General features: G+C 55.7%; 1 protein-coding gene across 2 annotated transcripts in view; it reads right to left on the bottom strand.

Annotated features, from left to right (window-relative positions):
• ANGPT4 (angiopoietin 4) overlaps positions 1 to 15,314 on the bottom strand; it is a 42,086-nt gene extending 26,772 nt beyond the window's left edge. Inside the window, exon 1 of one of the 2 annotated variants that reach the window (XM_047744901.1) lies at positions 14,459 to 15,314. In XM_047744901.1, coding sequence (XP_047600857.1) covers positions 14,459 to 14,767 — 309 coding nt within the window. In that variant the 5' untranslated portion in view covers positions 14,768 to 15,314. The remainder of the gene's footprint in view (positions 1 to 14,458) is intronic. The other variant, XM_047744899.1, reaches the window with a different exon arrangement.
• Between the last annotated feature and the right edge of the window lie 258 nt (positions 15,315 to 15,572).

Here is a 15,572-nt window from a genome sequence, read left to right as displayed (position 1 = left end):
GATTTCATCTCTGAGCAAATGCCATCCTTTCCCTGGCTCAAGCCCAAACACTTTGAGCCCTTCTTCACTCCTCCTCCCCCAAGCCTACATCCGATCTGTGGTCCCTACTCCACAATCATGTGCAGAAACTGACCACTTTCCCCAGCCCCAGCACCTCTACCCACACCCGGCCTCCACCACCTCCTGTGCGGCTTCCCAGCCTCGCCACTCCAAACTGCTGTTCGTGCCCCCCAGTCCCCAGTCTATGCCCCAACCAGCAGCCAGAGAGAGTGCAGCACACCTAAGCCAGGTCATAGCACCTTCTGCTCAAAAGCCTGCCAGGGGAGTTCCATGTTAATAGAGGAAACCATGCTTCTTTGCAAATTCCTTTCCAGGAGGAAAAAAAAAAAAAAGTCTGTGCTTTGGAAGTGGGCAAAACTACCCCAAAGAGCAGGATCTGAACTGGGCTGCATTGAAGGTGAGGGTGGGGGGAATTAGGGTCAAGCCAGCCAGGCTGAACCCAGGCCCAAGGTACAGGGTAGGGGAGATGAGAGTCTGGCCTGATGATAAAGAGGAAAGCAGCACCACCCCCACCCCCTCCCCCACCCCCACCAACCAGAGATCTGAGCCCAGGCAGGAGGGATATGGGATTTTGAAAGACCTGCAGGGACCACACAGACAGCTCTATTTCCCATGTGGGGAAACCGAAGCCCTGATCAGGAAAGTACTTTATAGGAGGCTGCACACAGGAGCTAATGGCCCAAGGTAGCCAGACCCATGAAAATCTGGAAGGAAGAACAGAACTTTGGTATCTCTGTGTGTGTGTTTCAATTTAAATGTGTATTTTTATAATTTTAATTTTTTTTTCTTTTTTGGGGGCGGGAATGGGTGATATGAGCACATTGTCAGAATTCCAAGGACTCAAAGGACGTGGAAGGCTAACGCCTCTTGCAGCCCTGGCCTGGTTCCCCTCCCACAGGCCACTGAAGGACGTGCGGGGCTCACTTCCAGGGAGACTCCATGTCCATGCTGGTGCCCCCAGCGAGCGCGCTCACATCTGCACTTCGGGCTCGTAAAGCTTCTGCACCCACTTCTGCACCTGCCACTTCTCTCTGAGAACACGGTGTGAAGCCTGCATCCAGAGCTATCCAGACAGCCCTGCCTCATGGCTTTAACAGCTTCACGGCCCTCCGTCCACGGCCACCGCTATTTGTGCAACCGGTCCCCAACAGCTGCGGTCATCTCAGGCTTTTGCCATCACTCCGGGGCTGCTGGGAGCATCCTTACCCACAGGTCACCTAGCTCTCCTGCACCGTTGTGTCAGGCATGAGGTCTTTGATGCAGAACTGCCAAGTTCAAGGGCATGGACACTTGTGATGTGAACAAACGGCCCTTGGCAGAGGTCCTGCCTGCGGTTTCCACACTCGTATCAGAGGAGGAGGGCCCCTGGGGCTGTGGCAGGGGCCACGGGAGCTAGAGTGTTGCCCGACCGAGTCCTCCGGACACACATCCACAGTCCCGAGCTCAGGAGCACCCTGTCAGCCTCCTTCTGACTCTCGGGTCTCCCCCCAAATGTCACCACTCCGGAGACAGGTTCCCTGGCTACCCCATCAAAGGTAAACACGGAGCCCCCTCTCCCTCCTCCTCCCACTGCAGCCGCCTGGTTTCTTCACGGCACTCCACACATCTGAGATCATGGCCGGGATCTCTTCGCTATCCATTTTCTCCCTGGGAATACCAGCCCCAGGCACGCAGGACAGCCATGGTCATGGCCACATCCTCTGGGCTCAACCTGTCCCAGGCCCCCGAGAGGCACTTAGTAAATATTTGTTGAAAGGATGAATAGTTGGTGTTATGTCAGGAGTGGCAGATTTCCACGGAATAATTGGCTGCTGGAAATCAGTTTGGAGACACCTGGAGAGAGGCGGACCGACAGGGGCAGAAACGCTGGCGAGGCAGCTGTGGGCTCCTCAACAGCTGGAGCTCGGGGAGGTCCCCAGCAAGGCAGGGAGCCAGCCGGGGTTGCCTTTAGGAGGCACGTTCTAGAAATGACGTGACACTCATTCATCTGTTCAACAGATTTGCTCAGATGTGCCGGGACCGGTGCATGGACGCTGGGGAGAGCGCAGAGACCGGAGCAGGCCTTGTTCCCGCTTGAGGGGTGGGCCAGGCTCTGCCCTGCGGCTAGGCACCTCGGAAGGCCATCAGGTCTCCAAATCACTAGGTGTGTGCGGGCCTGGCCTCGAGGGCCTGACACATAGAGCCTCTCTCGTCCTTGGCTCTCTCATCATCCCCATTTTATAGGTGAGGAAAAGAAGCTCGAGAAGATGAGCCCATCGCCCGTGTCACACAGCCTCTGAGCGGCAGAGGTGACTCAGAACGCGGGCCTGCAGCTGTGGAGAGCACAACCTTCACCGCTCAGGGGGCACCTGGAGGCAGCCAGACTCCAAGACTCCAGGCTCCAAGGGTCCCACATCCTGGTACGTGCGCCAGGCGCCATGGGTCCCTCACTGGGCCAGGACTGGCCGCGATGACCATGGCACCTTGTAGAAATGTCTGAGTGAGGCTTTCTGCTTTGCACCCTTTTGGGCCTTTGGTTTGGGGGGCTACTGGCCGCCTTGTCCTGAGGACCCGCCAGCAGCCCGTCTACAGGCTCACCCCCACCCCGCGGGCCGGCACCCACCTACAAGCCCTGGGAGGGAGCCACCCAGAGCCTGGTCCTCCAGCTCCAGGGGTGCCTCCAGAGGACCCCAGCCCTGGCAAGAGTACAGTACATGAAGAAAACCTGTGTCAGAGCTACCTTGTCAAGCTGCGCCTGAATTCCGGACTCTCAGAAACCGAGGGATGGTAACTGTGTGCGGTTCTTTTAAGCTGTGACATGTTTGAGGGGAATGTGTTGTGCCACAGTAGTGAAGGAACGCGCTACTTTTGCCGTGGTTGCCAGAGTCAGACCCTCTTGTTCCCAGGTGCTGCCCCTACCAGGCTGGTTGCGTCACACCCCTGCCCCGTTGTCTCTATGACTCAGTTTCCTCATTTTTGCAACAAGGCTGACTTTGTGGCTCTGAGCCTGATGGCCAAGGGTTGGCCCTTCCTCCTCTGCCTTGCTCCAGCCCCCTCCCTTTCCCCTTGGGGCTTACACAGGCCCTGACCCTGCGGTTCTGAGCCGCCAGGACCAGCCCTCCTGGCTGCTTTCCCCTCCGTTGCTCTTCTTCTGGGCCAGGGCTCAGAGAGTGCGGAGCAAGTGGGCAGGGGGCCAGAGGTGGAGTATGTCAGTGACCAGTGGGCTGTTGTGGAGGGAGGCGCTGTTCAGCCCAGCCCACGATTCCCGGCACAGGCCGGCCTTCTCCAAACTTCGCGCCGCAGCCCTGAGTCTAGCGGGGACCCGGAGCACCAAGTCGGGCACTGGTCCAGTCACAGTTTTGCCATTTCATTTCTGTGCCAGTGACGGAGCTTCTCTGGGCCTCAGTGGCCTTGTCAGAAAATGAGGCTCATTGTTTCCACTTGGCAGACAGGCCAGTGGAATAAAGGCGGCCAGTGCTGGAATCTGCACCCAACAGGGGCTGGGTTTCTTTCATCTTGTTCACTGGTGTAGCCCGGGACATAGTGCGGAGCCTGGCACGTGGAGGGGTTTACCAATATCTGTCGAATATTTGTGGCTGTCCCGCTCTCGGAGCCTCACATCGAATGAGGTGCGTGTCTGTGTCTCTGTGTGTATGTGTCTTTAGGCTGCCCAGTGTCTGTTCAAGTCAAAGAAGCCACAGGGAGAAGAGAAGGGGAGTGCGGAAGGGAGAGCAGGGGGAGGGGAAGCTAGGCCTACATTTGCTGTCTGAAGTTGAGGTGCTTCTCAGAAAATGGAAACAGGCTGCTGGGGCCATTGGCCTTCCAAGGCTCCACTCTCCTTTTGAAGTTGTCTGAGTCTCAACCTTGATCTTGGAAGGTTTGTCTAAAAGGGGGCCCATTAGATGAGTCCTCCTTATTCTCTCTTGTGCAGAGATTGAGAATTTAATGGGGAGAAAGTGAAGAAGCACATTTCTCCTAATTGCTCACCTCGCTGCCACCTGGGGACCAGCCTCTACATAGGACGGGGTAGTGTGTCCATTTTGCTTGGCAAATGTGTGCTCAGCACATAGTATGTGCTGGGCACTGTTCTAGCCACTGTGCTTATTAGATCTTTGTCCCCACTCTCTGTGCTATCAGCCCATTTTACGGATGAGCCCCAGCGTGGTTAAGCAACTTGTCCAAGGTCAGGCAGCTTGTCATGGGCAAACCTGGGCTGTCTGGGAGCAGATCGACCAGGTCACACTTCTGCAAAGTCTCCTTGACTGAAGTGATCATTTGGCAGCACCCCTCCCCCCCACCTGCCCCCCAACCCAGCTCTACCTTGGGGAATCAAGCCAAGCAGGTTCTAGAAAGAGGGAGGCCTTGCTGGGGTGCCTCGTCATGTGGCCCCAGGCTTTCCTGCAGCAAAACTCTGGTGTGTGACTGTTCTTGTCTGATTCCTAGCAGCCTGGAGGAAAAGAGGGATTGCTCTCCACTCGACAAAGGAATGAGCAGAGGCCTGGAGAGGCCGAGCAGTACCCACAGCTGGTAGGTTCAGATCTGAATCCAGTGGCTGAGCTCTTGCCACTCACCCGTCTTGCATCTTTGGTGTCTGAGGCTGACCCTGAAAACAGGGTGATGGAGGAGGGATCAGGGAGGAGCAGGTCCAGAAGTCCGTAGCTCATTACAAAGCAACTTTGCAGAGCAACCCTCACTAGGCACAGGGCAGAAAAGTGCCCAGCACCCAAGATCCCTGAGAGCAGGATCGGGCCCAGGGAGGTGTGGTCTGGCCCCTGATGAGCACTCCAGTCTCAGCTTGACCACACGTCTCCTGGCTCTCTATGCTTTAGCCACAAGGAATTCTTTTCCCTTCCTCTAAATCACTTGTTCATTCCACCCCAGGGCCTTTGCACTGGGTATTCCCTGTGCCTGGAATGCTTTTCCTTTCTCTTCCTCTTTCCTTTCCCTTCCTTTCTCTTCCTTTCTTCAGTTCTGTCCTTCCTCCTGGAGCCCTTCCTCCATCAAGGTCGGGTCCCCCATTATCTACTCCTAGAACAGGCGAGGTCTTCCTCACAGCGTGTATCAAGGTTGATCATTACACATGAGAAATTACTAGGTTGGTGTCTCTCCTGCTGCCGCAGAGGGGAGGGATTGAGTCTCTCTTACTTACTGGGGGATCTGCATCCCTGGCACAGTGCCTAACAATGCAAGCTCTTAATAAACCTCTGTGGAAGGGGTTTCTATCTGTGGATTGAGTGGATGGAGAAAGAACATCTTCACCTGTGTGAAAGCATGCCTGCACACAAGCCCAGAACTTAGTAACTGTAAAGATGCATTAATTTTTCATGAGATTTGTGACATGCAGTGTGTCATGTTGCTATAGGGAAGGAGGGACAAGGTGCCCTCAGCTGGGTGTCAGGAGCCCTGAGTTCTGATCTAACCCCTGTCACTGACCTCAGGGTGAGGATAGTTGAGTCACTCCCCATGCCCAGGGGCAGTGTCCTCATTTGTAAAATGGGGGGCCTAGAGAGGCCATCCATGGTGTTTGCGTGGGAGGTCTGAACCCCGCTTGGTTTCAAATCCACCTCTTTCCCTTCCTAGCTATGTGAACTCCCTGGGCCTCAGTGTCCCCTTAATTAAAGTGGATCATGGGCGCCTGGGTGGCTCAGTCATTAAGCGTCTGCCTTCGGCTCAGGTCATGATCCTAGGGTCCCAAGATCAAGCCATAAGTCGGGCTCCCTGCTCAGCAGGAAGCCTGCTCTTCCTTTCCCAATCCCCCTGCTTGTGTTCCCTCTTTCACTGTGTCTCTCTCTGTCAAATAAATAAAATCTTAAATATATATATATATATATATATATATATATATATATATATATAAATCAAAGGGGATTGTAAGCATCCTCAGCATTGAGGATGTTGTGATGTTTAATGGATCAATCTTTGTGTCACACGATAGGCAGCCAGTGCCTGGCACAGAGGAAGTCTGTGGCCATCACGTACCCCGGAAAGGAGGAGAAACTTCCCTGACAGCTGAAGCTGCATCAGGTTCACCCCCGGACCTTGGCATGCGCTGGGCATCCGGGCCTTGTGGTAAACCCAGACAGGAACGTACCACCGCTCCCAGTTTACAGCTGGAAAGACTGAAGCTCAGGCCTTTCCCACATTTGCAGAGTTACACATCTCACAGCTGCGAGGTTGAGTGGGCAAAAGTGAGTTGTAGAAAGACCTAGATCGTGCGACACCATTTATAGAGGAAAAAATATTATACATTGGTTAGGGAGAGCAAGCCATGGGGTAAGAGGTGACTGACACCGAATTCACGGTGGCTCTCTCTGATCCGGAAGAAAGAGGGACAGGGGCAGGAGCTGAGAGTCATCGGGAAGATTTTACTTCTTAAGCTGGGTTGTGGGAACGAGAGCTTTATCTGATTTTTCTATCTTTTGTACTTCTAAAACATTCTGTGGATATTTAACAAGTAGAGAATACACTGAAAGGGAATTAACTGGGAGGTGACCAGGGAATTGGGGTGACAGGTGATTTCTTTCCTTCTGTGTCTTACCCGGCCCTGCACATGTGTTAACTCATGTAATCACGATACCCTGCAAAGTGGCTTCTATTAGTTCCCCCAATTCACAGATCAGGAAACTGAGGCACAGAAGAGGCAAAGTGATTGTGAACACACAGCCAACAAGCAGTGGAGCAGCTGGGGTTCAAACTGTGTGGGTGGGAGGGGAGGAGGCTCCAAGGTCCACACTCTGTCTGCCTCTGTGGGATTTAGTGTGGGCTCTGGCCAAGGATGGGGGATACCATGGTGTTCTGGGTCCCCTTGGCTTTCAAGAGCTGCTGAACCTTGCTGAGATGCTTACCAAATCTTCTCTGGCGCAGAGCCTTCCAGAAGCCCTCCGTGGTTGAGGGGCTCGTGGGGAAGGGAAAAATCTAGCATCGGTGAGTTTCTCTCGGGTGGCCAGGGTTCTCTCTGTTCTGCAGACCCCAGCTGGGTATCTGGGGACCGGACCGCAATGGACATGTCTGATTTATTAGCCAGGAAACTGGTCTTAGTGCCCAGAGTGTGGGTTCAGGCAGCAGACAGCTCGAGGGTTAAATCTGACCTCCTCCTTTCTGGCCATGTGACCTGGGGCAAGCCCCCGAACCTCTGGGTGCCTCAGTTTCCTCATCTGTGAAGAGGCAAAAAGTCTTGTTTCAGAGGCTCGCTGTGAGACTCCAACGCAGGAACTCTCACGAGGCACGTAGGACGGTGTGTGGCACACGGTAAATTCTCAGTGAACCCTGGGCTTGAATTCTGTTCTCTTTCTTTTGTCCTGTGCGCTCTCCAGGAGGCAGTGAGTGTTTTGATTTCCACTTTACAGGGACCAAGTGATGCTGGTGGCTTCCCCAGGGTCCCACAGCTGGTCAGTGGCCCCACTGGGACATGACCACCCCCACCCCCGCCCCTGGCTCTGGGTCCATTCCAGGCATTTCAGAGCTGACTCTGAGGTTAAGCAAGCGCTCCAAGCCAGAGGTGCAGACATAGGGGCTGACCTGGGGCCTATCTTCTCACATTTCCTGCTCTAGTTGACAATGGGGGAGAGGGTCTGTGTGCATCCCAGCCCAGCTGAGAGGTTGAGCCCCAGAGGAGAGAGCCAGAAACGCACAGCCCTGCCCCCATGGGATGGCCTGGCCCAGGAGCTTGAACAAATGGCCTGGCCCTGTCCCTCACTGGGGGGAAGCTGCTTGGGGGGGCCGCTGCCCCTGTGGCGCCCTCAGTCATCCCTAGGCCAAGGGCATCTGTGCCAGCCATTTCTAGGTTCCCTTCTTGGAAAAATAACGCCATTTCTCCAAGAAGCAGATGCTGTTCTCCCTACCCCTCATCCCCAAACTGCTTAGAAAGCAGCCAGCGGTGAGGTTAGGAAACCAAACCTCAAGACATTCTGTTCGGCAACTGAGATTCATTTCTTGTTTGGATAACCGAAGGCCGAAAATGCCAAGAATTTACAGGCAGCCTGGGGAGGCTGGGGCAGCTGGGAGTCCTGGGCCAGTTTGGGAGGGTCTTGGGCTGGGCCAGGAACCCACGCTGCGCTCTGTTGGATTTGCTTTTGACCCACATCCAGCCGGGCAGGGCCTTGTAAGCACTGAGCTGAGGTCTGGAGCTCTTCTGAGGTTTGGCGTCAGGGATCTGGAGTGAGTAGCAGAGGCTGGGGGCAGTGCCAGGTTGGGAGGCTGCTGTCCAGCCCCTCTTCCCTCCCCACTTGGCTTTGGTGTGCAGAGAGGGAAGAGAAAGAGGCCCCAGATGAGCACCCTGGCTGAGGGGTGGGCACTGGTCATTGCCTTGTGGGTCCTGGGTGTTCTGGGGTGGACAGAGCCTGTGGACACCCAGGAAGGTAGAGATGGGAGGGCTGGCTCATCTAGTGGGGGAGGGAAGGAGGGTCTGAGAGAGAGACAAGGAGAGACCAGTGGCAGAGACACACACAGAGATAGAGGCAATGTCAGGGCCAAGGTGAAGGTCTCAGGAGAGAGACCCACGAGAGGCAAAGAGAAACAGAGATAAAAAGGAAGATGCAGAGACACGCGAAGAGGTGAGCAGAGAGGGCCCACTGTCACTGGGACCGGGGAGAGAGCAGAAGGCCCCATGGTTTTGGGGTCTGACGTCTGCCCTGCCCCGGGACTCCCGCAGCTCAGAGGAAGTTGGGCTGCCTTTGTGTCTGGCCTGGGATTCCCTGCTCTCCTCATCTGTAGAATGGATCCTGCAACGGGAGAAGGCAGAGTGGGGCACTTTCTGGCAGACTCGGGTCAACTCAGGGAATGACAGTAACAGGAGGGACCCTTCCCTGAGCACCTGTTGTAGGCAGATGCTTCTCTTTGGCCCACATCAAACTCTCTTATCACATGGACGAGGCACTGAACGCAGGGCTAGCACGAGGTTGCCCAGGCAGTGGACCCAGGAGGCCCCACCATGCTGCACAGCCTGCTGGGGAAGCCTGCCCATCCCCGCCCCCTCTGGCTCTGTCCGCTCACCCCCTCAACATTCCTGGCTGCAGCTTTCCACCCAGATGAGAGGGTGGAGCAGAGCCAGGGGCTGATGCGCAACCGACCCAGACCACCGAGAGAAGACTCCAGACGTGAGTCATTAGGGCAGAGACAGTCCAGGGGGAGTGGGGAGGAGGAGGAGAAGAGTAGAGGTGGAGGAAGGGGAGAAGAGTAGAAGGAAGAAGCGGAGGGGAGTGAGGAAAAGGGAGAGGGAGTAGCCCCCCACCCCATGCACCCCGAGCATAGGCAGGAGGACACCAGCCAGCTGGTTGGCTCCACGCTGGGACAAGGGAGTGAGTGTCAGGGATTCGGGAATTCTGAGGCACTAGGGACCCCCACCCCCAATACCATCTTTTGGATCTTGCCTCACCCACCTCCCTGGCACCCTCCAGAGTCAGGAGGAAGGACCTGGAGTTTGGCGTGAGACTCCAGGCTTGCTGTCACTGCATAGGCAGGAGGACACCAGCCAGCTGGTCGGCTCCACGCTGGGACAAGGGAGTGAGTGTCAGGGATTCGGGAATTCTGAGGCACTAGGGACCCCCCCCCCAATACCATCTTTTGGATCTTGCCTCACCCACCTCCCTGGCACCCTCCAGAGTCAGGAGAAAGGACCTGGAGTTTGGCGTGAGACTCCAGGCTTGCTGTCACTGCAGGTGACTCCCGAAAGTCCCCTTCCCCTGTTTCCTCACCTGTGTACTGGGTGGGGGGGTGGAGGTGGGCAGGGGACAGGGGCTGGAGTCAGGGGCATGGGCCGAGCAGGTGCTGGCCGCTGGCAGCTGGCAGCAGGGAGGGTCTCTTCTATGTCCACCCTGCTGATTGGAATCTTTATTTTTTTTTTTTTTTAAGATTTTATTTAAGAGAGGCAGGCAGAGAGAGAGAGAGAGGAGGAAGCAGGCTTCCCCTAAGCAGAGAGCCCGATGCAGGACTCGATCTGAGGACCCTGAGATCATGACCTGAGCCGAAGGCAGAGGCTTAACCCACTGAGCCACCCAGGCGCCCTGATGATTGGAATCTTGCCAAGAGCTTGATCTGGGGAGGCCAGCCCTCTCCGCTCATCCCCAGTAATCCCTAATGGCGATGGTGATGATGATGATGCTTCTACATCAGCATATTCTGAATCTCATTTTTTTTTTCTCTCCTGGGATGTTACTGCAGAAACCAAGCAGAGGCCTTTGGGTTTCAAAGACTCTGAGATAGACCCAGCCCAAAGGGCACGAAGGGGCCATTCAACCAAGAGCAAACACCTGCTTGGACCCCAGCAGAGATCAGGTGGGACCTGGAAGCCCTAGAGGACACCAGCAGGGATGAGCGACATTGCCAGCCCCCAGGTGATTGGGCTGGGGCCCTTGGACTGACTTGTCCCGGGCTGAGCTGCCCTCACCCAGCAGTGCTGGGCTCGAACTAGTGATGCAGCTGAATGAAGTAAGAGCCCATTGATCCTTCCCATCTGGCTGGGTCTTCATGGAGCACACGCTCTGCCCAGGGCAGCAAGCTGAGAGCCGCGTGGGAGCCATCTCAGTGGTCCTCCCGGCCATCCCCCAGCATTTGCTCCATTTTGCAGACGGGGAAACTGAGACTTGCTCATCCACAACCACGTGGAAAGTGTCAGACCAGGATGTGAACTCAGGTCGGCCTGACTCCAACACTGGCATTCTCTGCTCCATGGACATCTAGAGAGGACATTGTACTTCAGGCTGAAGAGGTGGCCCAGGGGGACCTGACCTGAGAGCCTCTGGTCTAAATTCATCCTTCGGCTCAGGCCATGTTGCCTGAGCACCAGGCACCCAGGGGAATCAAAGAGGGATGAGTGGGTGATGGTCGGAGTAGAGAAAGCCAGTGGGGAGGTGACAAGGCCTGAGTGGGGTGGCAGCTGGGGAGACAAGACAATGAGCCACAAGGAGAGAGGCCAAGGCCATAAGGCGGGTAGGACCTGCTGCCTGGGGACAGGTGGGCATGGAGAATAGCCCAGAGCTGCAGAAGGCCTTAACAGAGACAGGTAGGCAGGGAGGGAAGAGCTGAGAGTCAGGCAGCTTTGGGGTGAGGCACCATGACCTCTCAGAAGGGAGACACCTGTGGGTCACGGTCATGGATTTAGGGCTCAGGAGACTGTCAGATGCCGATTCGGTGTCCTCAGGGGCAGGTGGGAGACAGTGTCACAGGAGCACTGGGGCAGCCCTGGGAACGGTGTCATGAAGTGTGAGAGGAAAGGAAGAGCGGGGACAGAGTCCTGAGCAACACTAGCATTTCGGGGGGTGGGGCCCGGAGCGACTAGAGGGACTCAGGGATGTTCACACATCCATGTGTTCGTTCACTCCGCAGACATGTAAGGAGCACCTGCTCTGGGCACTCAGTCATGAACAAAGCAGCTATGATCCTATGATCTCCTGGAGCACAAAGACCCACAGAAGTGCTTTAAGAATGGGTAGTGGGACGTGCAAAGACAGAAAACCAAAGTCAGTTTGAGGGGATGCAGAAACGGAGGGAGGGTGGTTGTTTTAAATGGAGCGGACAGGGAGAGCCTCCCTATGGAGGTGACATTTAAGCAGAGACCTGAGGGGGGCTGGGTGAGCCATGGGGGCATCTGGGAGAAGGGGTGTTCTAGGGACTAAGGATTTTTACTTTTATTCCAAAGAGATGGGAGCCCCAGGAGAGTTTTATGCAGAGGACGGACAGGATCTAACTGAGGATCCCTCTGTCTGCTAAGAGAATGGACTCTGGGGGCCAGGGTGGAAATAGGGAGCCCACTGCGGCTGCAGAGGGAGGGAAAGCAGTTGGGAGGTAGGTCAGGGGAGGCGTGTTTTGTGGCTAAGGACTTGCTGATGGAGACTGTTTCTGGAAGGATAGTACTGGCCAGCAACATTATATTTGTCATGAGATCAAGTATGATGAAGACTGAGTCGTGGCCTTGGGATGTGGGAGGTGGCATGTGGGAGGTGACTTTTTGGGGAAGGAGTACATGGGAGGTGAGGAAATGGAGGCAGGTCGTGTGGGCTTCTGAGAACCAGGCCAGAAGTCCGAGAGGGTGTGGGCTGGAGAGGAAGCTCGTTTCCTCTACTCCTCCTTCTTCTACTTCTACTTCTTTTTTTTCCCTTCCTTTTTTTTTTTTAATTATTATTTTTTTTAATGGAAGATACTTAGATGGGATCAAACCCTGAGGGGAAGAATCAGCAGAGAGGGTGCACAGGAGGGGATAGTCGGCTTGGGGAAGTTCAGTGGCTGTAGGAGTTGGGATGGGATCTGTATCCTAGGAAGGAACAGTGGCCTTGGTCGCTGAAGGAACCTTTTCCTTCTGAGCTGAAGAAAACTCCTGGGAACTAGTGGATTGTGTGGTGAACCTGCAGGTGTGGGAGAGGCAGCTGAAGGTTGGCTTTCCCTTTGTCCCCATTTTCACTGAAGCAGGGGGTCATTGTTCTGGTGAGAGGATGGGGGACAGTAAAGACGGAGCCTTGAGGAGGAGGCGAGGTTTGGAATGACCCTCATGGAACAGGAAACACACAGACTTCAAGGCTGCATGGAGCCCCCACTCCAGCATGGGAGGGCAAGAACCTTCTTGAGGGGACCTTGGGTGGGATTGTGGCAGGCTGGCAGTGTGGCAGAGCAGGGGGGTGGGAGGGCAGGAAGGCAAGGGCCTATGGGGAGATGGTGAATGGGGGGGCTGAGATCAGGGCAGGAGTAAGAGGTTAAGTGTGCGTACCCGCAAGTGATATGCAAGTGTGTGCAAAGCGTGTTGGTTAGTCTCACGTAGGGCAGTCTCCCCACCTTGGGGACAGATAAACCCAGGTGTGCTCAAGGCAATTCTTTGGAAAACAGAGGAAACCATCAGAACTTCAATTGACATGATGATTTCGTAGGTCACCTTTTCATTTCATTCATTCATTTATTTATTTATTATTTATTATTTCTATTATTTATTTATTTATATTTAATTTATTTATTATTTATTTATTAATTATTTATTCCTTTTCATTTTGTTCCCAGTACTTGCATTAATATGGGTACATGTGCAAAAAATATTAAATAAATGTGCATGGACGCTGTTTGGTGATTGGGTGCATGATCTGAACAGTTCGGAAAGCAAGGAGTGAGAAGGCACTGCTCCTTGGAGAAGCTCCCTGTCGGTTGCTCTGTGCTGTTTAATACACCCGAAGGCTCTAGGAGTCGGGCCACTTCCCTCCATCATATGTCGCTGCTCAGGCCATCCTCTGCACCTGTGGCCTGGGTCTCACTCTCTCCCTCCATTGCTCCTACTTAGGGCCTCCTGGCAACCCCATCTGGGAACCCACAGGACACCCTTCCTGCCCGCAGGCCTGTGCGGGGCCATGCTGGCTTTGTTCATCTCTGTGCTCAGTGCCTTTTCCCGGGCTGGCACACAGCGGGGGCTCACTGTTTGCTGAAGGAATGAGGACAGAGGACTCTGGAGTGTTCTGGCCTTGGGCCAGAGCAGCCAGGAGTGTCCTCAGCTCCTCATCAACAGGGCTGAGCAGCCCCCCTGCAGAATAAAGCAGGATCTCCCAGCCCCGTCCCGCTCCATCCAGGCCTCCATCTCTGCTTGCCTGACAGCTGAGCAGCCCCCTCCTCGGGCTCCCAGAATGCACCCTGCTCCCTGCTGGGTATTTTGTTCAGAACAAATCAGCTGTGTCTCCCCTGTTCCAAGGTCTGCACTGGCTCCTATGAAGTTCAGATCAAGAGCCAGAGCCCTCCCAGTGGCTCCCCCAAGGCACGACATGGCCTGCCTCCCCTCACCTCTCCGATCAGCTTGAGCAACCCTCTCTTCCCTCCTTTGTTCCACCGTGGTCCCCGCGGTTCCCCAGGCACCCTGACTGCATTCCCACCTCACAGCCTTTGCACTTGCTGGCCCTTTTGTAGCAAACGCCTTCCCATCAGGTATCTGCATGGGCTGCTACATTACCTTACTTGTTCTCTGGGTTTAAACATCACCTCCTCCGAGAAGTCCTCTCAGATTATCTGACCTCAAACAGCCACCATGTCACCACTCTCCCTCTTCCCGCCTTTATCTTGCTTCACCATCTGACATAGCGTATATTTGTTGCTCATCTCTTTATGGCCCCCACCAGGCCAGCAGGGGTCATATTGTTCTGTGTACGGTTATATCCCTGGTACCTAGGATGGGCCAGGCCCCGGATCAGAGCTCAGTGGATTTTGCTCAGATAAGGGAATGAATGGCTGTGAGGGAGCCAGGTTTCCAGCTCTGAGCCTGCCTCATTTTGCTGTGTAGCATCAGGGCCATCCCTGTCCCTCTCTGTTCCCCATTAGCCCAGTCTGTACAAATCAGAGACATGGGTTCGATCAGCCTGGCCTTTGCACTGGGGAAGGCTTCTGGGGAGGAGCCCCCACCTATCCACCAGACAGGCCCCTGTGCCTCCCCACACCATGCCCCTGCAGGCCCAGCCCTTACCTTCTGCAGCCACTGAGTGTTGTTCTCTAGCACCTTCTCCAGCTGTCGCACTCGCTGGGCAGGCCAGTCCCCTAGGTTCAGGGCGGCAGCTGGCGAGTCCCTCTGGAGGCTGTTGGAGCCCCCGAAGGGCTCCTGCTCCGGCGGGCAGGGCTCCGGCTCGGGCAGCACGAAGGTGTAGCTGCACTGGCCGTGCTGGACGCGGTGTGCCCGGCGGCGCCCGCCCGCCTCCTGCCCCCTCCGCTGGGCCACGGTCACGGCAGCCACGACGAGGAGGAGGCCGCCCAGCAGCATGGCCAGTCGGGAGAGCATCGGGAGAAGTGACGAGGGCGAGGGCTGCGGGCTCAGAGCCCCCCCAGCGCTCCGCCTGCCCCCCCGCCGGGCTCTGCACCCGGGATGTGCCGCCGTGGCCAGCCGGGGGGCGGACAGGCCTACCCCCTGAGCCCTGCAGCGGCAAACCCCTGCTTGGCGGATCTCTGTCCGAGCGGCTATTTATACTTGCTCCAAATACCACAGCCGCTCGGCTTCCTCCCCCACGCCCGTGCTCCCCCCCGCAGTCACCCCCTCACCTCCAATCTTCCCCCTCTCCCTTCCTTCCTCCTCGCGCTCCTGCCCACGGCTGCTCTGTCCCGGCACCGGCCCTGCTCCCCCGGCTTGGCCTGGCCCCTGAGTTCTTATATTATCCAGTGGAGGCTTGGCCTCCCTGTGAGAAAGAAAACAACACACACACACACACACACACACACACACACACACACACTCACATGCACCAAACCCCCAAAGCTGTCTGCTTCAGAAAACCAAGCCCAACTGAACCCTCTCTTCCTGTCTCTGTCTCTCTCTCTCTCTCTCCAAACTCCCCCCACCAAGGCTGGGATCTCAAATTTCAGCTCCCCTTCCCCTTCCCGCTCCCCCGCTACCTTCCCCCCTCTGATTCCATGTTAGCGCTTGGAACATGAGTGAAGTGACCCCAGAGAGAGCAAGGGGTGGCAGAGGGTTGAGGCTGGGGAGGAGGCGGTGAGTCCAAACTGTTCCTAGAGACCGAGAAGATCCTTTCGAGGCCAGGGAAGTGGGTGCTTTAGCCGGGAACTGGCTCCGGCCCTCCCTTCTCCCTCAG

Source organism: Lutra lutra, chromosome 9 (assembly GCF_902655055.1).
Source record: "Lutra lutra chromosome 9, mLutLut1.2, whole genome shotgun sequence".
Classification (NCBI taxonomy): Eukaryota; Metazoa; Chordata; class Mammalia; order Carnivora; family Mustelidae; genus Lutra; species Lutra lutra.
Note: the sequence above shows the minus strand (reverse complement) of the source record. Positions and strands in the feature narration are given on the sequence as shown.